The sequence below is a fragment of the Macaca fascicularis genome, chromosome 11, assembly GCF_037993035.2.
Source record: "Macaca fascicularis isolate 582-1 chromosome 11, T2T-MFA8v1.1".
NCBI classification, from domain to species: domain Eukaryota; kingdom Metazoa; phylum Chordata; class Mammalia; order Primates; family Cercopithecidae; genus Macaca; species Macaca fascicularis.
In genome coordinates this window covers 57,741,077-57,762,794 of record NC_088385.1, presented here as the reverse complement: position 1 = coordinate 57,762,794, position 21,718 = coordinate 57,741,077, and the positions used below count along the sequence as shown (strand labels likewise).

Sequence of the window (21,718 nt, the reverse complement as noted above, 5' to 3'; positions counted from 1 at the left end):
TGCAAATGATCATGCTATCTGTTAAAGACTGTTTTACATCTTCTTTTCCAATATGTGTGCCTGGTATTTAACTTTCTTGCCTTATTGCTCTGCATAGGATCTCTAGTCACCATTGAATAGAAGTAGTGAGAGAAAATCTGCTTGCCTTGTTCCTGATCTTAGAAGGAGAATCTTCTGCTTTTTTACTGTTAAGAAGGAAGTTAACTTTAGGGTTTATTTGTATTTTTTTTTGAGACAGAGTCTTGCTCTGTTTCGCAGGCTTGAGTGCAGTGGTGCAATCTCGGCTAACTACAACCTTTGCCTCCCAAGTTCAAGCAATTCTCCTGCCTCAGCATTCCAGGTAACTGGGACTACAGGCGCCTGCACCACACCCAGCTAATTTTTGTATTTTTAGTAGAGACGGGGTTTTACCGTGTTGGCCAGGCTGGTCTCAAACTCCTGACCTCAGGTGATCCACTGCCTCGGCCTCCCAAAATGCTGGGATTACAGGCATGAGCCACTGTGCCCAGCCTACAGTTTTTCTATAGATACCCTTTATTATATAGTAATTTCCCTTCTATTCCTATTTTCTCAGTTTTTATAATGAATGGGTATTTGAATTTTATGTAAAATTTTTCTGCATTTATTAGAATGACCGTATTTTCTCCCTCTATTCTCTTATTGTAATGATTGATTTTTTAAATTGAGGCAAAATTCACATACCATAAAATTAATCCGATTTACAAAGCATACAATTCAGTGGTGGTTGTGTATTCACAAAGCTGATTTTTGAGTATTATATCAATCTTACATATCAATGAATAAACCTACTTGCAAATGATGGTTTATCATTTTATTGTTACATTTGATTGTTAATATTTTGTTAAGGATTTTTACATTTATGTTCATGAGAGATGTTGGCCTGTAGTTTTCTTCTTTTTTCTAACATCTTTGGTTTGGTGTCTGAGTAATGCTGGTCTCAGAAAATACGCCAGGAAGCGTTCTCTTCTTTTTTTTCTTAAGGAATTTGTGTAGGATTGTTACTATTTGTTCCTTTAAGAAATTCACCAATGTAGTACTCTTGGCCTAAAGTTTTTGGTATGAGATTTTAAAATTATATTTAATTTTTTTTGGACAGGATCTCACTCTGTCACCCAGGCGGGAGTGCAGTGGCATGATCATGGCTCACTGCAGCCTTGACCTCTGGGGCTCAAGCAACTCCCCTACCTCAGTCTCCTGAGTAGTTGGGACTACAGGTGCTAACCACTATGCCCAGCTAATGTTTTCTGTATTTTTTTAAAGATGGGTTCTTGCTATGTTGCCCAGGCTGGTCTCCAACTCCTGGGCTCAAGTGATCCTCCTGCCTCATCCTCCCAGAGTGCTGGGATTATAGATGTGAGCCACCATGCCCGGCCCGAGAATGTTTTTAATTACAAGTTTAGCTACTTTAGTAAATACAGGAATATTAAGATTTTTTTTTTTTTATTTCTTTTCATGTCTGTTTTGGTAATTGGTGTTTCAGGAATTTGCCACCCATTGATTCTACGCTGTTGCATTTCTGACATAGAGTTGTTCATAACAGTCTCTTATTTTCCTTTTAACGTCTGCAGGATATGCAGAAGTGTCCCCTCTTAAATACTGATATTCATAGCTTGCATCTTTTTTCTGTCAGTTTAGTTGGCTTATCAATTTTATTGATTTTTTTTTTTTTTTTTTTCTGTCACCTGGGCTAGAGTTCAGTGGCACAATCATGGCTTACTACAGCCTTGACCTCCTGGGGTCAGGTGATCCTCCCACCCCAGCCTCCCAAATAGCTGGGACCAGAGGCATTCACCACCATACCTGCCTAATTTTTGTATTTTTTGTAGAGATGGGGTTTCACCACATTGCCAGGGCTAGTCTCAAACTTCTGGGCTCAAGGGATCTACGAGCCTCAGCCTCCCAAAGGGCTAGGATTACAGGCGTGAGCTACTGCGCCTGGCCGGTTTTATTGATCTAGAACTAGACTTGGTGTCATTGATTTTCCTTGAGTGTTTGTCTTTCTATTTTATTATTTTTTTCCTTCTATTTTCATTGAGTTTAATTTGGTCTTCTTTTACCTTATTGAAGTGAAAGCTATGATTATTAATATTATCCTTTTCCTCTGTTTTAAGGTAAGAATTTGAAGCTACAAATTTCTTACAGCACTGTTTTAGGTGGATAGTTTGATGTGCTGTATTTTCATATTCATTCAATTTAAAATATTTTCTGAATCTCTTGTGATTTTTTTTCTTTGACTTACGGGCTACTGAGAAGTTGTTTAAGTACTGGGGTTTCATAAGTATCTACTGATAGATATTTTAATTTAATTTTTATTGTTTTCATCACAGAATATACTGTGTATGTTTAGTTTAATTCTGTGTTCATCACAGAACATGCTGTGTAAGGTTTCAGTCATTTGAAATTGAGACTTGTTTTATGGTGTAGAGTAGTCTTTTTTGGGACATGGTCCATGTACTCTTGAAAGTAATTCTTTTTCTTTAACTTTTTTTTCCTTTTTCTTTTTTAATGGAGATGGTGTCTCACTATGTTGCCCAGGCTGGTCTCAAACTCCTGGGCTCAAACTTGAAAGTAATTCTATTCAGAAGTTGTTAGGGCCAGGCATGGTGGCTCATGCCTGCAATCCCAGCACTTTGGGAATCCAAGGCTGGAGGATTGCCTGAGGGCGGGAGTTCAAGACCAGTCTGGACAACATAGCAAGACCCTGGCTCTTAAAAATATAGAGAGAGTAAGATTTTTAAAAAGAAGTTGTTAAATGTGATTTAGTTGTTAAGCCAGAAGTATATTGTTATTTTGTGTTTATCTTATATTTGTAACCTGAATTTCACCTGGATGTAATTTTTATATATTGATTCCTCTAAAGTGAATGGTGTTGAGCATCTTTTTGCGCACCTTTTGGGCCAGTTGTATATCTGTTGTTTGTGTGTGCAGTACGAATTAAATGTGAATTAGGTTAAGGTAATTGATAGTGTCATTCAGATCTTCTGTATCCCTATTAATTTATCAGTTATTGAGAGAGGTGACATATTGATAATTATTTATAGAGTGTGAGTTTGTTTCTCCTTTGAGTTATTTCCATTTTTGCTTTGTGTATTTCGAGGCTCTGTTAGTAGGCATGAGTATATTTATATGTTCATAGTTGCCTGATATATTCATCTTTTTATTATTATGAAGTGTCCCTCTTTGTCTTTAGTGATCTTCTGTGTCCTGAAGTCTATTTTGTCTGATATGCACTTAGCCACTCTTTATACTTTCTTATGCTTACACTTTCCAACCTTTAAAATTCAACCTATTTGTGTTTTTATGTTTAAAATGTGTCTTGTAGACAGCATATGTGATTGGTTTGTGTTTTTTGTTTGTTTTTGAGACAGAGTCTCACTCTGTTGCCCAGGCTGGAGTGCAATGGTGCGATCTTGGCCCACTGCATCCTCCACCTCCTGGATTCTTGTGCCTCAGCCTCCTGGGTAGCTGGGATTACAGGTGTGCACCATCACACCCAGCTAATTTTTGTATTTTTAGTAGAGACAAGGTTTCACCATGTTGGCCAGTCAGGTCTCAAACTCTTGACTTTAAATGATCCACCTGCCTTGGCCTCCCAAAATGCTGGGATTACAGGAGTGAGTCACTGTGCCTGGTCTGGTTCTTGTTTTTTATATCATCTGATAATTACTGGATTAAAAAAAACTTTAAAAATAATGTAGTAAAATGCACATAACATAAAATTTACCATCTTAACCATTTTTAAGTGTACAGTTCAGTGACATTAAGTACATTCATGTCATCATACTAACCATTCATTCACAGCACTCTTTCACCTTACAAAACTGAAACTCTGTATCTATTAAACAATAATTCCCCATTCCCACCCACCCCAACACCTGACAACTACCGTGCTTTCTATCTCTATGAATTTGACTTTGCCAGATCCTCATATAAGTAGAGTCATACTATATTTGTTCATTTGTGACTGGCTTATTTAATATCCTCAAGATTCATCCAATTTGTAGCATGTGACAGGATTTTCTTACTTTTTAAGGCTGAATAATATTCCATTGTCCATATATCCCATGTTTTGTTTGTCCACTAATCCATCGTTGGACACTTGGGTCGTTTCCGTCTTTTGGCTATTGTGAATAATGCTGCCATGAATGTTGGTGTGCAAATATCTCTTGGAGATGCTGCTTTCAATTATTTTGGCTGTATGTCAAAAGAAGTGGAATTGCTGGATCATATGGTAATTCTATTTTTAAATTTTCTGGGAACTGCCATGCAGTTTTCCACAGCAGCTGCACCACTTTGCATTCCAGCCAACAGTGCATAAGAGTTCCAATTTCCCCACATCATCATCAGTGTTTGTTATTTTGTTTCTTTGATATTATTAGCCATCCTAATGGATGTGAGGTTATATTCTCATTGTGGTTTTGATTTTCATTTTCCCAGTGGTTAATCATACTGAACATCTGTTTTTGTGCTTACTGGGCATTTGTACATCTTATTTGGAGAAATGTCTATTTTGGTTTTTGTTTATTTTAAACTCAGTTTTTTTATTGTTGTAGAACTTTTAAAAATACATATTTTGTATATTCACTATCAAATATATTACTTGCAAATATTTTCTCCCATTTTGTAGGTTTTCACTCTGTTGAATGTATCCTTTGATGAACAGAAGTGTTTAATTTTGATGTAGTTTGATTAATCTGTATTTACTTTTGTTGCTATGCTGTGGTTGTTAATTACCACCTTTTTAGAAATTATATTTAATTATATTTAATTTGATTATTCACATGCTTAGATTTAAGTCTTCATTTTGCTGTTTGCTTTTCTGTTTGACTCATCTGCTTTTATTTCCCCTTTTTTGTGCTTATTCTTGGTATTGGTTATTTTTAGCATTTCATTTTAATATCTCAATTGGTGTTTTAACCACATCCTTTGTAATTTTTGTGAGTACACAGTAGGTATATATGTTTATGGAGTACATGAGATACTTTGATACAGACTTGCAATGTGTAATAATGACATCATGGAAAATGGGGTATCCGTCCTGTCAAGCATTTATCCTTTGTGTTATAAACAATCCAGCTGTATTCCTTTAGTTATTGTAAAATATACAATTAAATCATTTTGACTATAGTCACCCTGTTGTGCTATCAAATACTAGGTCTTCAGCTACATCTTATTTATTTTTACTGATTGCTAGAGGTTACAACATACATCTGAATTTATTATCATCTAATCATTAATAAGAAATTATTTTACATAACAGAACCTTGAAATAATATAATTCCATTTATTCTATCCTTGTTATACGTTTTACATCTACAGATGTTATAACTCAACAATATAGTGTCATAATTTTTACTTTAAATAGTCATAGGTATTTTAAATAATTTAAGAGAAGAAAAGAAATAGAGTCCTTTATATTTACCCACTAAGATTTCTCATGTCATATTCTTTCCTGCAGATGCAAGTTGCCACCCTGTGTCCTTTCCCCTTTAGTCTGAAAAACTTCCTTCGGCATTTTTTATAATGCAGGTCTGCTGGCAATTAATTCTCTCAGTTTTCATTTATCTGAAAATGTCTTTGTTCACCTTGATTTTTTGGAGAGTAATTTTTTTGGATATAGAGTTTTGTGTTAACAATTGTTTTTTCTCTTTTAGCACTTTGAATATGTCACTCAGAAGTTGTTTTTTTTTTTTTTGAGACAGAGTCTTGCTTTGTCACCCAGGCTGGAGTGCAGTGGCACAATCTGGGCTCACTGCAACCTCTGCCTCCTGGGTTCAAGCCATTCTACTGCCTCAGCCTCCCGAGTAGCTGGGATTACAGGCACCCTCCACCACGCTTGGCTAATTTTTGTATTTTTAGTAGAGACAGGGTTTCACCATGTTGGTCAGGCTGGTCTCAAACTCTTGACCTTGTGATCTGCCCGCCTCAGCCTCCCAAAGTGTTGGGATTACAGGCGTGAGCCATGGCGCCTGGTCGTCACTCAGATTTTTTCTAGTTGCCATTGTGTCTGATGAGAAGTCAATCAATAATATCATTATATCATAATATGTAGTTTGTTTCCCCTCCCTTCTAGTGACTGTTTTCAATATTTTTAAAGCAGTTTGACTATCTAGTCTTTGATAACTTCCATGTTATCAAAGATTTATCTGAGATTTATCCCATATATTTCCTGCCCCAGACCTGAAATCATTCATATCTCTAAGGAGCCTTGGATCCTTTTATAGGGGAATGACGTTGAGAGACTAAAATCTGGGTGCTAGGGTACGTGTTATTATTGGTTGTTCATTGCATCTAGGCCTTTCCAGTGGACAGATTTAGGAAATACTATTACTTATTTTAAAATAAATATAATTACTCTCATCTTAGGAATGTGGAACAGGAAGGTGGTTAGAACATGTTCAGTCTGTGGTTTTGACTTAATTCCTAAAATTTTACTTAAAAAGTACGATGATTTGAATGTTTGTGGCCACCTAAAATTCATGTTGGAAAGCTAATCATCAATGTAATGCTGGTAGGAGGTGGGGCCTTTGGGAGGTGATTTGACTATGAGAATGGAGCCCTCCTGAATGGGATTAGTGTTGCTTTATAAAGTGGCCCCAGAGAGTGGCCTGGCCCCTTTTGCATGTGAGGACACTTTGAAGATGCCTTCTGTGAAGGTGGAAGTGGGACCTCAGAAGATACCGAAACAGCTGGTGCCTTGCCCAGCTTCCAGAACTGTGAGAAATAAATTTCTGTTGTTTATAAGCCGCCAGTTTGTTATATTTTGTTATAGCAGCCCAAATAGTTTCTGTGATAGTTGTGCTTTTTCTTTACAGTGAACATATACTGTACTTTTATAATCAGAATGAAACAATATAAAATAATGGAATATCTATGCAATAGATTAATAAACCAAAGAAATGAGTGTACAATTTATAAAATAGAGCAAATCTGACCGGGCGTGGTGGCTCATGCCTGTAATCCCAGCACTTTGGGAGGCCGAGGTGGGCAGATCACGAGGTCAGGAGATCGAGACCATCCTGGCTAACACAGTGAAACCCCGTCTCTACTAAAAATACAAACAAAATTAGCCGGTTGTGGTGGTGGACGCCAGTTACTCAGGAGGCTGAGGCAGGAGAATGGCGTGAACCTGGGAGCGGAGGTTGCAGTGAGCCGAGATCGCGCCACTGGACTCCAGCCTGGGGGAAAGAGCGAGACTCAAAAAAAAAAAAAAGAACAAATCTGTGTTAAATTTATTTGGTGTAATGATGGTGTTGTGATTAGGTTATTGTTCTTACAAGATACATGCTGAAGTATTAGAGATGAAGTAACATGATGCCAGCAATTTACTTTCAAATTTTTCAACCAGAAAACAAAAGAGAGAGAGTTTCTGTGTGTATAAGAAGTCTGTGTAAGTCTGTGTGTGTTTGTGTTTGGAGAGAGAGCATGAGTGTAAACAGGGCAAAATGTTAATATTTGGGGGAAAAAGGTAAAGTATGTACATGTAATCATAGTACTATTTTTCAACTTTCAATAGGTTTGAAATTTTTCAAAATAGTTGGGGTAAAATAATGTTTAATAAAATTTTGTAAAAATACCCATTATATTAACTTAAAAAGGTAGGATTTCATGGCAGCTGTCTTTACATAATAGGGTTATAGATGATTTTCTTTTCATTTCTTTTCTGAGACAGGGTCTGGCTCTGTCACCCAGGCTGGAGTGCAGTGGCGTGATCTCAGCTCACTGCAACCTCTACCTCCTGGGCTCAAGCCTCCTCCCACCTTAGCCTCCCCAGTAACTGGGACTACAGGCATACCACCACACCCGGCTAATTTTTTAATTCTTTTTCTAGAGATGGGATTTTGCCATGTTTCCCAGGCTGGTCTTGAACTCCTGGGCTCAAGCAATCTGCCCCCACCTCAGCCTCCCAAGGATTACAGGTGTGAGCCACCACACTCAGCTGATCATTTTCTTTCTACTTGTCTGTGCTTTCTCAATTTTATTTATGTATTTATGTGTGTATGTATGTATTTATTTATTTTTGAGACAGTTTCTCACTCTGTTGCCCAGGCTGGAGCTTAGTGGTATGATCACGGCTCACTGCAGCCTTGACCTCCTGGGCTCAGGTGATTCTCCTACCTCAGCCTCCCAGGTAGATAGGACTATAGGCGCATGCCACCATGCCTGACTAATTTTTGCATTTTTTGTAGAGATGAGGTTTCACCCAGGAGTCTCAAACTCCTGGGCTCAAGCCGTCTGCTTGCCTTGGCCTCCCAAAGTGCTGGGATTATAGGCATGAGCCACCATGCTTGGCCGTTTCTCAGTTTAAATAATAAGGATATCATATTTGGGGAATTATAAAAATTATTTTTTAAAAATAGCGTATTTTATAATGTGAATTTATAAGCAGAAAAGGATCCTTTGTTTCAGTAATTTTGAGGGATGATATATGAGACATCCGATAGGATAATGATCTATGTAATGAGAAAGAGTGTGTGAATGATGGATGGGATATTAATATAATAATAGAAACCAGTTACTGCATCTTTCAAATGTTAAGAACGTCATATACTCAACTTTTGTAATCATCACAACAATGTTGTAAATGGTATTAATAATCATCTAGGCCGGGCGCGGTGGCTCAAGCCTGTAATCCCAGCACTTTGGGAGGCTGAGGCGGGCGGATCACAAGGTCAGGAGATCGAGACCACAGTGAAACCCCGTCTCTACTAAAAATACAAAAAATTAGCCGGGCGCGGTGGCGGGCGCCTGTAGTCCCAGCTACTCAGGAGGCTGAGGCAGGAGAATGGCGGGAACCCGGGAGGCGGAGCTTGCAGTGAGCCGAGATCGCGCCACTGCACTCCAGCCTGGGCAACAGCGTGAGACTCCGTCTCAAAAAAAAAAAAAAAAAAAAAAAAAAATCATCTAAACTTTTATAGATACTAAATAACAGAGTAAAAATGGAAACAAAGGCCAGGCAAGTTGGTGCACGTGTGTTATTCCAGAACCTTGGGAGGCTGAGGTGGGAGGATGGCTGGAGGCCCGGAGTTTAAGACCAGCCTGGTCAATATAGTGAGACTCCATCTCTATGAAAAATTTAAATATTAGTTGAGCATGGTGGTCTGGGCCCTATAGTCCTAGCTACTTGGGAGGCTGAGGCCAGAGGACTGCTTGAGCCCAGAAGTGAGCTATGATCACGCCACAGCACTCTAGGCAGCCTGAGTGACAGAGCCTCTTAAAAAAAAAAAAAAAAAAAAGACACAATGTTAAAACAAAAGTTGAAACAAAGTCTATCTTAGATTTCCAGAGTTTATACTCTGATAGTTTCTTGTAATAGAGAGAAACTTTATAATTGGATTCCAGCTGGCTGACATAGTAAACTAAGCTGGGCAAAAAGATAAATAGCAGATAGTAGGTCTCACCTGATCAGAAATGTAACCTAATCTGTCATGAGATTAGAATTAAAAGAAGGAAAAAAAAAAAAAAAGAATAGAATTGTAAACCTAGGCTGGGAGTGGTGGCTCACCCCTGTAATCCTAGTACTTTGGAAGGCTGAGGTGGGCAGATCACTTGAGTCCAGGAGTTCAAGACTGGCCTAGACAACATAGTAAAACCCTGTCTCTACAAAAACTACAAAACAGTTGGATGTGGTGGGGTGCGCCTGTAGTCTCAGCTATGCAGGAGGCTGGGGTGGATGTGGTGGGGTGCGCCTGTAGTCTCATTAAGCAGGAGGCTGGGGTGGGAGGGTTGCTTGAACCCAGGAGACTGAAGCTTCAGGGAGCAATGATTGTGCCATTGCACTCTAGCCTGGGCAATGGAGAGACTCCACCTCCAAAATAAATACATAGATAAGAAACGTAAACCTAAAGAGTAATTAGAAGATGCCTTTAAAGTGAAAAGCAAAGGTTTCTCCTCTAATACTGGCAGTACATTTTAGAAAAATTTCTTTTTATTAACATTCAGAGCTATCGAGCGAATCTGAGTGATATTCAGGTAGTATAAATAGGAAAAGACTAGTGCACCATGTTAATTGCTATATAAGCATTACCATCTATGAGACCTTGTTGATGGATAAGCTAGGAGCTCTTTCAAGAAAGAACAACCAACATTCCATCAGTGTTGCTTAGTCTATAAAAAGCATAGTCATCTATTCCTTGAGTGGGATAGATGACCCCAATATTAAGCCAATAAACAATACCCCAATATTAACAATATTAACCCAATATTAAATGTTAATGTTAAACAACATTAACCCAATATTAAACCAATAAACAATGATCCCAGTGTCAAACCAATAATGAAGGAAATTAATACACGGGATATTCATGCTTAATTTCATTTAAATCCTGAAATTAGGTTGACACGAAACAACGACAAAGAACACTTAGTTTTAGATGGGTTGAATGTAAAAAGAAGGATAAGAAAATAACGATTTCTCCTTTGCTAAATGGATTCTCCTAAGTTCAAGGGAAATGAGAGTCCATTAATAGTAGATATAATTCAATCAACCTTTTCTTTTGTTTCATTTTTTTGTATGTGTATGGGACAGAGTCCAGCTCTGTCGCTCAAGCTGCAATGGCGTGATCTCGGTTCACTGCAACCTCCACCTCCCGGGTTCAAGCAATTCTCGTGCCTCAGCCTCCCAAGTAGCTGGGATTACAGGCACGCACCACCACACCTAGCTAATTTTTGCATTGTTAGTAGAGATAGGGTTTTGCCATGTTGGCCAAGCTGGTCTTGAACTCCTGACCTCAAGTGATCTGCCCACCTCGGGCTCCCAAAGTGCTGGGATTACAGGTGAGAGCCACCATGCCTGGCCCTCATTTTCTTTTGTTTCTTTTAATTCATTTTATACATTAGTGATCACAAAGTTTATCCCAGGTTGGTGTCCCGCTTTTACCCGGCACGCTTTCTAGTTGCTTCTCACAGTTAATTCAGAGGCCCGATGGGATACAAAATTTTAGCGTGTGCTTCAAGAAAATAAAGTTTAGAAAGTAGGTTATAATGCTGGAAAAAAGTCATAAATTTCTAAATAAAAAGTAAATTATTTGGGGGTGTGTATACTATAGTTCTCTGTTGGCAGAGGAAATGAAGTGCTGATATTAAATAAATGGTTTTAATTAGAATTTAAATAACAGGTAAATACTTGTTTCTCTAAATATACTTCAAGAATTGGAACCAAGATTATAATTCGAAAAAAATCATACAAACATGTTTTAGAATAAAATCTAAGAAGGAAAGAATTTTGATTAACCAAATAAGCTTTCATTTTAATTATAAACTATTATTTGGCATTTATACACATAAAATATATGTTTAACTGAATATTTTGTACAAACTCTATGAGTATTCCAGATACAGAATTATGATTATAAAATAAAACAATCAAGATATTTCAAGGAAGCATGTGATTCAGTGGCAAAATTACAGTGGTATATCTGTCACAATAGTTATAGCCCATAAAATGTTGACATGAGAACTCTATGTAGGCAATTAATTGCTAGAAGAATAAATGATTTTCATTATGCAGAACATAGAAAGGGACACAATGCAAAATAAAGATATGAAAGCCTTCAGAATGTCTTTATGTTGTTGCTAGTAAGATGACAAAACATAAAGCTATAAGAATCTGGCCATGTGAAATATTTATAGTAAGTATGCCTTGAGTGCTTGCGTGGAAGAAGTGCTCTGTCAGCCACTTTTGGTAGAAGTATGGCCCAATATAGATACCAGGAAAACCTCTTCGACCACAGCCATGTCCGTAACTGGTAATTCCCATTACAAAAAATCTTTTATATTCTGGTAAGTAGCACATTAATGGTCCACCACTGTCACCCTGTCAAAAAAGTCCCAAAATAGTGTTTGTTACTTCTAGTATTCTTCAAGCAACAGTAATTCTGGAATAAATTATTTACATCAAACATACATTTATATAAATACATGTTTTCAATATACCCCCAACTTATAAAGATCATAGATTTTGAGCTTAATCTTCCAACTCAAACAGGAGGAATTCAGTTTTTGGAGGTATTTGGAGGAACCATACAGCTGGTAGATAAACGTCTCATCTGCCTAGTTTTGAGCCAGAATATTATAAATCAAATTGTTTGGATTTTTAAATACAATTATTCAGGGGAAATATAATTTAGGAAGTATGTAAAATATTGTAAAAACTGTCTATTTTTAGAATATTCTCTTGCTTAATACTGTGTGTGGAAAGTATAACTCTAAGATGTATGAAGGATTCTTTTAGGCATGTGTGTGGTTTGCTTGCCAAGGAGAGGAGTAAACTGGCATCTTGCAAGAGATGACAAGTTTCTAAGTGCTGACAATGGCTAGTGCAGCAAAGTAAGCATAAATGGCAAAGCCTCTCAGTAGTATTATAAATGACAGTCACTTTCATAGTCTATACAAAATTATGAATGCACCCAACACTGTTACTAAGGCCTGTTAATGCACTCAAAACAACAAGGACACTGAGATAACTGTTTCCAATTCTCTATACAAGGCAGGCATTGAATAATTATTTTTTGATGAGGAGGATGTTTGGCCTAGGAATGCAATCCAATTAGAATGGATTCTTTACTATTTTACTCAGCAAGATTTTTAAGGAAAAGGACACAGGAAAGATAAACTTTAGATTGCAGAAATGAGAATGAGTAGGAAAAGGTGAGAGCGTGGGGTACTCAGGAGTGAAGGACTAGTAGATTTGGAAACAAGAAAAGAGGAATAAAGGAAGAGTAAAAAAGCATGAGACAAAACAAAAAATGGATCAATTATACTTCTTTAAAAAATTAACATTTGTGCTGCAAATGATAACCTCAGAAAAGTGAAAAAACAGTCTACAGAATGGGAGAAAAATTATGTACATTATATATCTGGTAAGGGACTTGTATCCAGAATATATGAAAATGGCTTATAATTCAGTGATAAAAAGACAACTCAATTTAAAAATGAGGAAGGGATCCAAATAGACATTCTATAAAGAAGCCATATGAATGGCTAATAAATACATGCAAAAATGCTCAACATCATTAGTCATTAAGGAAATGCAAATTAAAACCACTATGAGATAGCACTTCACACCCACAAGGATGTATTATTAAAAAAAAGACAGTAACAGGCTGGGCGCAGAGGCTCACGCCTGTAATCCCAGCACTTTGGGAGGCCAAGGTGGGCAGATCACTTGAGGTCAGGAGTTCGGGACCAGCCTGGTCAACAAGGTGAAGCCCCATCTCTACTGAAAATACGAAAAAAAATATCCAGGCATGGTGATGTGCGCCTGTCTTTCCAGTTACATAGGAGGCTGAGGAATGAGGATCACTAGAACCTGGGAGGCAGAGGTTGCAGTGAACAGAGATTGTGTCACTGCACTCCAGCATGGGTGACAAAGCGAGACTATTTAAAAAAAAAAAAAATTGAGCTGTACACTTTTAAGTAGGTGAATTATATCTCAAAGTCAATGATTTAAAAAAAGGATTCAAGGTAAATTCTGCCTATGGTTGACCCCGATGATAGTAGAAACCATGGAATCAGGAACCAAGAAGATTTGGATTGTTGAAATAGTTAAAAAGGAGAAAAAATAATTTAGTATTTTTAGGCCTGATAATTAAGACCACCAGAAAGTTATCAAAGGCCTTGTTTGACAAGTTCCCTTCTGGCTTCAGAAAATATTTTAAAGGAAAATTACTTGGTCTTACCCTGCAAGTATCAAAAGCTCCATCTTCGTCACCTGCACAAAATGAAGTGTTGGGAATTATTCCCCCATAACTCCTCTCAGAATTACACATCTCTCGAGAAATATAATGCACTTCTGCGTCTTGTAAAATATTGGTAACGTTACCTGTTAACAAAAAATACCAGTAAGTTATCTTGGAGCACAGACATTTTCACAGTGATTTATTATTATTTTTTTTTTGTATTTTTAGTAGAGACGGGGTTTCACCGTGTTAGCCAGGATGGTCTCGATCTCCTGACCTCGTGATCCGCCCGTCTCGGCCTCCCAAAGTGCTGGGATTACAGGCGTGAGCCACTGCGCCCGGCCCCACAGTGATTTAAATGTTGGTGTTTTATAACCAACATTTTATAAGTTTTCTTTCCAAAGTGACTGATTCAATAATTATGTAAAAATATATTCATATGTATGTGTATGAATATGTATGTATGCCTAGGAAGATTGTAGAATGTTTACCTAAATGTTTGTTTGTTTTTGAGATAGGGTCTTGATCTATTGCCCAGGCTGGAGTGCAGTGATGTGACCTCGGCTCACTGCAACCTCTGCCTCCTGGGTGCCAGCCACTCTTGTGCCTCAGCCTCCCGAGTAACTGGGATTACAGGTGCGCAACACCACACCTGGCTAATTTTTTTTTTTTTTTTTTTAAATTTTTGAGATGGCGTCTCGCTCTGTCGCCCAGGCTACAGTGCAGAGGCGTGATCTCGGCTCACTGCAAACTCCGCCTCCCGGGTTCAAGCGATCCTCCTGCCTCAGACTCCTGAGCACTCACCATTATGCCCAACTAATTTTTGTAGTTTTAGTAGACATGGGGTTTCACCATGTTGACCAGGCTGTTCTCGAACTCCTGACTTCAAGCGATCCACCCACCTCGGCCTCCCAAAGTACTAGGATTACAGGTGTGAGCTACCACGCCTGGCCAGATGCGCCTTTGTATATTCCCACTAGCAAAGTATGAGGGTTCCAAATTCTTCACATCCTCATCAAGGCTTGTTATTGTCTAGCTTTTTAGTTATAGTCATCCTTGTGTGTCATCCCAGCACTCTGGGAGGCTGTTTTAAAATTACTGCTAGTGTACAGAAATAGAATAGATTTTGTATATGGTCTTATACTGGCTGTATTACTAAACTCTGTTAATTCCAATGGATTTTAGAGCCTATTTTAATTACATCATCTGTGACTAATGAATATTTTGTTATTTCCTTTGTAAGTTGTGTGCCCATCTTTTTCTAGTATTAACACACCTGGTAGGACTTCTACAATATTGAATACAAGTGGAGAAATTGTTCCTGACTTTAAAGGAATGTTTTACTGTAATGATGTTTGCAGTAGTTTAGAGGTCAATAACCTTAATTAGGTTAAGGAAATTCCCTTCTATGTCTAGACTGTTAAGAGTTTCTAACAACGCTTCTACTGCATGTGTTCAGATAACATTTTTTTATCCTTTAACCAATCTGTGATGAATTACATCAAGAGACTTCTAATTTTATTTATATTATTATTTTTGAGACAGGGTCTCGCCCTGTTGTCTGGGCCGCAGAGTGCAGTGGCACAATTAGCTCACTGCAACCTCAAACTCCTGGGTTCAAGCAATCCTTCCGCCTCAACCTCCCAAGTAGCTGGGACTACGGGCATGTGCCACCATGCCCAGCTAATTGTTATTTTTGGTAGGGATAGGGTCTTGCTGTGTTGCCCAGGCTGGTCTCAAACTCCTGGCTTCAAGTGATCCTGCCACCTTGGCCTCCCAAAGGGCTGGGATTGCAAGCATGAGCCACTGCACCCAGCTGAGACTTCCAATTTTATTTTATTTCATTATTATTTATTTATTTTTTGAGACAGAGTCTCACTGTGTCACCCAGGCTGGAGTGCAGTGACGTACTCACTGCAACCTCTGATTCTTGGGTTCAAGTAATCCTCCCTCCTCAGCTTTCCAAGTAGCTGGGACTACAGGCACACACCACCATGCCCAGCTAATTTTTAAATTTTTTGTAGAGTTGAGGTCTTGCTATATTGTCCAGGCCATTCTTGAACTCCTGGGCCCACGCAATTCTCCTGCCTTGGCCTCTCAAAGTGTTGGAATTACAGGTGTGAACCACCACAGTTGGCTGACTTCTAATTTTAAACCACCCTTGGATTCCTGAGATAAACCTAATTTGGTTATGATTAATTCTATTATTTTTTTGAACCAGGGCCCTGCTCTGTTGCCTAGGCTGGTGCCTAGTGTAGTGGCACAATCATAGGTTGCCGCAGCCTCAGCCTCCTGGGCTCATGTGATCCTTCTGCCTCAGCCTCTTGAGTAGCTAGGACTATAGGTGTGCACCACTATGCTCAGATAATTTTTTAGTTTTTTTGTAGAAACAGTGTCTCAGTATGTTGCTCAAGCTGGTCTTGAACTCCTGGCCTCCTAATTTGGCCTCCCAGAGTGCTGAGATGACAGATGTGAGCCACTGTACCTGACCATCAATTCTATCTATAATCTACTTTATAGATGTAGTATGTTATTACTAATAATTTGTTTGGAATGTCTGCATTTATAACATTGGGCTTTCTCTTACTACGATTACTTGATTTTGGAATCAATAATAGGATTATTCTCATACACTGACATGGAGTATATTCCTTCCTTTTGTATTCTTTGGAAGCATATGTATATAATTTAAATAATCTTCCTCTAGTTTTTTTTTTATTATACTTTAAGTTCTAGGGTACATGTGCACAATGTGCAGGTTTGTTACATATGTACACATGTGTCATGTTAGTGTGCTGCACCCATTAACTCATCATTTACATCAGGTATATCTCCTAATGCTATCCATCCGCCCTCTCCTCACCCCATGACAGGCCCCATTGTGTGATGTTCCCTTTCCTGTGTCCAACTGTTCTCATTATTCAATTCCCACCTATGAGTGAGAGAGAACATGCAGTGTTTGGTTTTTTGTCCTTGTGATAGTTTGCTGAGAATGATGGTTTCCAGCTTCATCCATGTCCCTACAAAGGACATGAACTCATCCTTTTTTATGGCTGCATAGTATTCCATGGTATATATGTGCCACATTTTCTTAATCCAGTCTATCATTGATGGACATTTGGGTTGGTTCCAAGTTTTTGCTATTGTGAATAGTGCCACAATAAACATACGTGTGCATGTGTCTTTATAGCAGCATGACTTATAATCCTTTGGGTATACACCCAGTAAGGGGATGGCTGGGTCAAATGGTATTGCTAGTTCTAGATCCTTGAGGAATTGCCACACTGTCTTCCATAGTGGTTGAACTAGTTTACAGTCCCACCAACAGTGTAAAAGTGTTCCTATTTCTCCACATCCTCTCCAGCACCTGTTGTTTCTTGACTTTTTTTTTTTTTTTTTTTTTTTGAGACGGAGTCTCGCTCTGTCACCCAGGCTGGAGTGCAGTGGCCGGATCTCAGCTCACTGCAAGCTCCGCCTCCCGGGTTCACGCCATTCTCCTGCCTCAGCCTCCCGAGTAGCTGGGACTATAGGCGCCCGCCACCTCGCCCGGCTAGTTTTTTGTATTTTTTAGTAGAGACGGGGTTTCACTGGGTTAGCCAGGATGGTCTCGATCTCCTGACCTCATGATCCGCCCGTCTCGGCCTCCCAAAGTGCTGGGATTACAGGCGTGAGCCACCGCGCCCGGCCATTGTTTCTTGACTTTTTAATGATCGCCATTGTAACTGGTGTGAGATGGTATATCATTGTGGTTTTGACTTGCATTTCTCTGATGGCCAGTGATGATGAGCATTTTTTCATGTGTCTGTTGGCTGCATAAATGTCTTCTTTTGAGAAGTGTCTGTTTATATCCTTTGCCCACTTTTTGATGGGGTTTTTTTTTTCTTGTAAATTTGTTTGAGTTCTTTGTAGATTCTGGATATTAGCCCATTGTCAGATGAGTAGATTGCAAAGATTTTCTCCCATTCTCTAGGTTACCTGTTCACTCTGATGGTAGTTTCTTTTGCTGTGCAGAAGCTCTTTAGTTTAATTAGATCCCATTTGTCAGTTTTGACTTTTATTGCCATTGCTTTTGGTGTTTTAGACATGAAGTCCTTGCCCATGCCTATGTCCTGAATGGTATTGCCTAGGTTTTCTTCTAGGGTTTTTATGGTTTTAGATCTAACATTTAAGTGTTTAATCCATCTTGAATTAATTTTTGTATAAGGTGTAAGGAAGGCATCCAGTTTCAGCTTTCTACATATGGCTAGCCAGTTTTCCCAGCACCGTTTATTAAATAGGGAATCCTTTCCCCATTTCTTATTTTTGTCAGGTTTGTCAAAGATCAGATGGTTGTAGATATGTGGTATTATTTCTGAGGGCTCTGTTCTGTTCCATTGATCTAGATCTCTGTTTTGGTACCAGTACCATGCTGTTTTGGTTACTGTAGTCTTGTAGTATAGTTTGAAGTCAGGTCGCATGATGTCTCCAGCTTTGTTCTTTTGGCTTAGGATTGTCTTGGCAATGTGGGCTCTTTTGTTCTGAGTTCTGGTTTTTTATTTTTGAAAAAAACCTAATTACTGATTCAATTCTTTTACACTTTATAGGACTATAGAGGATTTCCATTTCATGTTTGGTCAATTTTGGTTAGTTACCATTTTCATATTTAGTCAATGTATTAATTTCAGTTTGGGCTAGTTACCATTTTCATATTTAGTCAATTTGTTAATTTCAGTTTTGGTTGTTTACAAAGGAATTTATTCATTTTGTCTAAGTACTAAAATTTACAGTATAACATTTTAAAAAGTACTGTGCTATATGTTAGTTCATAATATTAATTCGTTTTTGTGCCTTCTTTCCTTTTGCCATCAGTCTTACCAGCGGTTTGTTGTTTTTTCAGAAAACTGGATTTTGGCTTGTTGGTTTTCTCTTTTCTATTTTCTATTCATTAATTGTTGTGCTTACCTTTATTTCTTTTTTTCTGCTTTCTATGGGTTTAGAATGTTCTGTCTTTTTTTAGTCTCCCTTCATAGTAGCTGAGACTACAGACATATACCACCATGCCTGGCTGTAATATTCTTTTTTTTTCTTTTTTAAAGAGAGATGGGGTCTTGCTCTGTTGCCCAGGCTGGTCTTGAACTCCTGAGCCCAAGCAATTCTCCCACATTGGCCTCCCAGAGTGTTGGGATTACAGGTGTGAACCACTGTACTTGGCCACTGCAATGTTTATTTAAACTTTAAAAAAGTTAGACTTTGAATTCACAGTGTTCAGACTTTATTCTTCAATACTAGGTCAAATATTTGCTTTTCCATATGATTCAAACTATATATATATATATATATATATATTTTTTTTTTTTTTTTTTGAGGTGGAGTCTCAGCCTGTTGCCCAGGCTGGAGTGCAGTGGCGTGATCTTGGCTCACTGCAACCTCCACCTCCTGGGTTCAAGTGATTCTCCTGCTCCAGCCTCCCAAGTAGCTAGGATTACAGGCTCGCGCCACCACGCCCACCTAATTTTTTGTATTTTTAGTAGAGACGGGGTTTCACCATGTTGGCCAGGCTGATCTCGAACTCCTGACCTTGTGATCTGCCCGTCTCGGCCTCCCAAAGTGCTGGGATTACAGGCCTGAGCCACTGCGCCCAGTCTCAAACTAAAAATATATATTTCTAAAACTTTAAATTTTATGTTTTACCTCTACCTGCAGCTCTCAAGTTTTACTATGTGCCATATACATTATTGTTCAATTCTAAGTATTTAAAATTATTATGATTTCATCTTTGACATATGAATCATTTAGTAGTTTTGAATTCTCCAAATGTGTGATGTTAAAAAGCTTACCCTTTTGTCATTTTTTTACAGCTTTATCAGGGTTTAATTTACATAACATGAATATCACACATTGTACCAATGCAGTTGTATTGTACCAATGATTTCTGGTAAATTTATACCAGCACCACAATCCAATTTTAGAGTATTTCCTTCACCTACAGAGTCCTCCTATGCTCACTTGTAATCAGTTCCCAGCGCCAGCCCCACACTTAAGAAATGACTGGCTGGGCGCAGTGGCTCATGCCTATAGTCCCAGCACTTTGGGAGGCTGAGGTGGGCAGATTACCTGAGGTCAGCAGTTCGAGACCAGCCTGACCAACATGGAGAAACCCCATCTCTACTAAAAATACAAAAAATTCGCCAGGCATGGTGGTGCATGCCTGTAATCCCAGGTACTCGGGAGGCTGAGGCAGGAGAATCGCTTGAACCTGGGAGGCGGAGGTTGTGGTGAGCTGAGATCGCGCCACTGCCCTCCAGCCTGGGCAACAAGAGCAAAACTCTGTCTCAAAAAAAAAAAAAAAACAAAAAATAAAAAAAAAACTGATTTCTGTCTCTATAGGTTTGCCTTTTCTTGAAATTTTGTATAAATGGAATCATACATTTGTAGTCTTTTTGTATACAGCTTCCTTCATTTAGCCATATACCAATGTTTTCAAGGTTCATCTATTTTGCAGGATAGTTTTCTTCCTTTTTGTTGTTGGATAGTGTTTTGTTGAACAGATATATCATATTTTGTATATCCATTCACTAGTTGGTGGACTTTGGATTGTTTCCAGTTTGGTGAGTTATTAATAATGCTATGATGAGCATTCTTAAGTTTTTGTGTGGACATGTTTTCATTTGTCTTTGGTAGATATCCAGGAGTGGAATTGCTAGGTCATATGGTAACTATGCTTAACACGGTAAGTCCATATTTAACTCCTCAAGGAACTGTCAAACTGTTTTCCTAAGTGGCTTTACCATTTTACATTCTCCTCAGCAATGTATAAGGGTTCCAGTTTCTCCACATCCTTGCTAACACTTGATTTGTTAGTCTTTTGGATTATAATCATTCTAGTAGTTGCATAGTGGCATCTCATTGAGGTTTCAAGGATGTTAACATAAATATATATTTGAAATGAGGTCTTGCTGTGTCACCCATGCTGGAGTGCAGTACAGTGATCATAGCTCACTGCAGCCTTGAGCTCCTAAGTTCAAGTGACCCTCCTGTGTTAGCCTCTCAAGTAGCTGGGACTACAGGCATATACCACTGTGCCTAGCTAATTTTTATAGCAACGAGATCTTGCTTTGTTGTTGGTCTCAAACTCCTGGCTGCAAGTGATACTTTCACCTTGGCCTCCCAAAACACTGAGATTACAGGTATGAGCCACTGTACCCAGCCAGTGTTAACAATTTTTCATGTACTATTAGCCATTTGTATATCTACCTTGGTGAAATGTGTTTTCAAATCTTTTTTGTTTCTGCAAATACTATGATGACTTATCTTTTCAAATCTTTTTTTTTTTTTTTTTTTTTTTGAGACGGAGTCTCGCTCTGTCGCCCAGGCTGGAGTGCAGTGGCCGGATCTCAGCTCACTGCAAGCTCCGCCTCCCGAGTTTACACCATTCTCCTGCCTCAGCCTCCCGAGTAGCTGGGACTACAGGCGCCCGCCACCTCGCCCTGCTAGTTTTTTGTATTTTTTAGTAGAGACGGGGTTTCACCGTGTTAGCCAGGATGGTCTCGATCTCCTGACCTTGTGATCCACCCGTCTCGGCCTCCCAAAGTGCTGGGATTACAGGCTTAAGCCACCGCGCCCGGCCATCTTTTCAAATCTTTATCCAATTTATTTTTTATCTTTTTGAGGCAGGCTCTTGCTTTTTTGCTCAGGCTGGAGTGCAGTGACACAATCACAGCTTACTACAGTCTCAACCTCATGGGCCTCAAGCGATCCTCCCACTTCAGCCTCCTGAGTAGCTGGGACTACAGGCGTATGCCACCATGCCCTGCTCGTTTTTTGGTATTTTTTTACAGATGGGGTTTTACCATATTGCTCAGGTTGGTCTCAAACTCCTGAGCTCAAGCGATCCACCTGCCTCAGACCCCCAAAGTTTAGGGATTACAGGCGTTAGCCACTTTGCCTGGCCTTAAAACAAATTTTTCTTTACAAATTCTCATTAATGATAACAATTCACACATGACTACTTCCAACCTTATTTTCTAGTCAGACCCTTC

The 21,718-nt window shown here is 38.8% G+C and overlaps 1 protein-coding gene and 1 long non-coding RNA gene across 2 annotated transcripts in view; one reads left to right on the top strand and one right to left on the bottom strand.

Moving 5' to 3' along the window:
* Positions 1-21,718, top strand: part of LOC123567514 (uncharacterized) — a 92,695-nt gene that overhangs the window by 41,877 nt on the left and 29,100 nt on the right. The gene's annotated exons all lie outside the window — the stretch shown is intronic.
* TMPRSS12 (transmembrane serine protease 12) overlaps positions 11,468-21,718 on the bottom strand; it is a 45,746-nt gene continuing 35,495 nt past the window's right edge. The window contains exons 4-5 of the mRNA XM_065524208.2: positions 13,701-13,843; positions 11,468-11,836 (exon numbers count right to left, since the gene is read on the bottom strand). Of these exons, the coding sequence (XP_065380280.1) occupies positions 11,585-11,836; positions 13,701-13,843 (395 nt within the window). The 3' untranslated portion in view covers positions 11,468-11,584. The remainder of the gene's footprint in view (positions 11,837-13,700; positions 13,844-21,718) is intronic.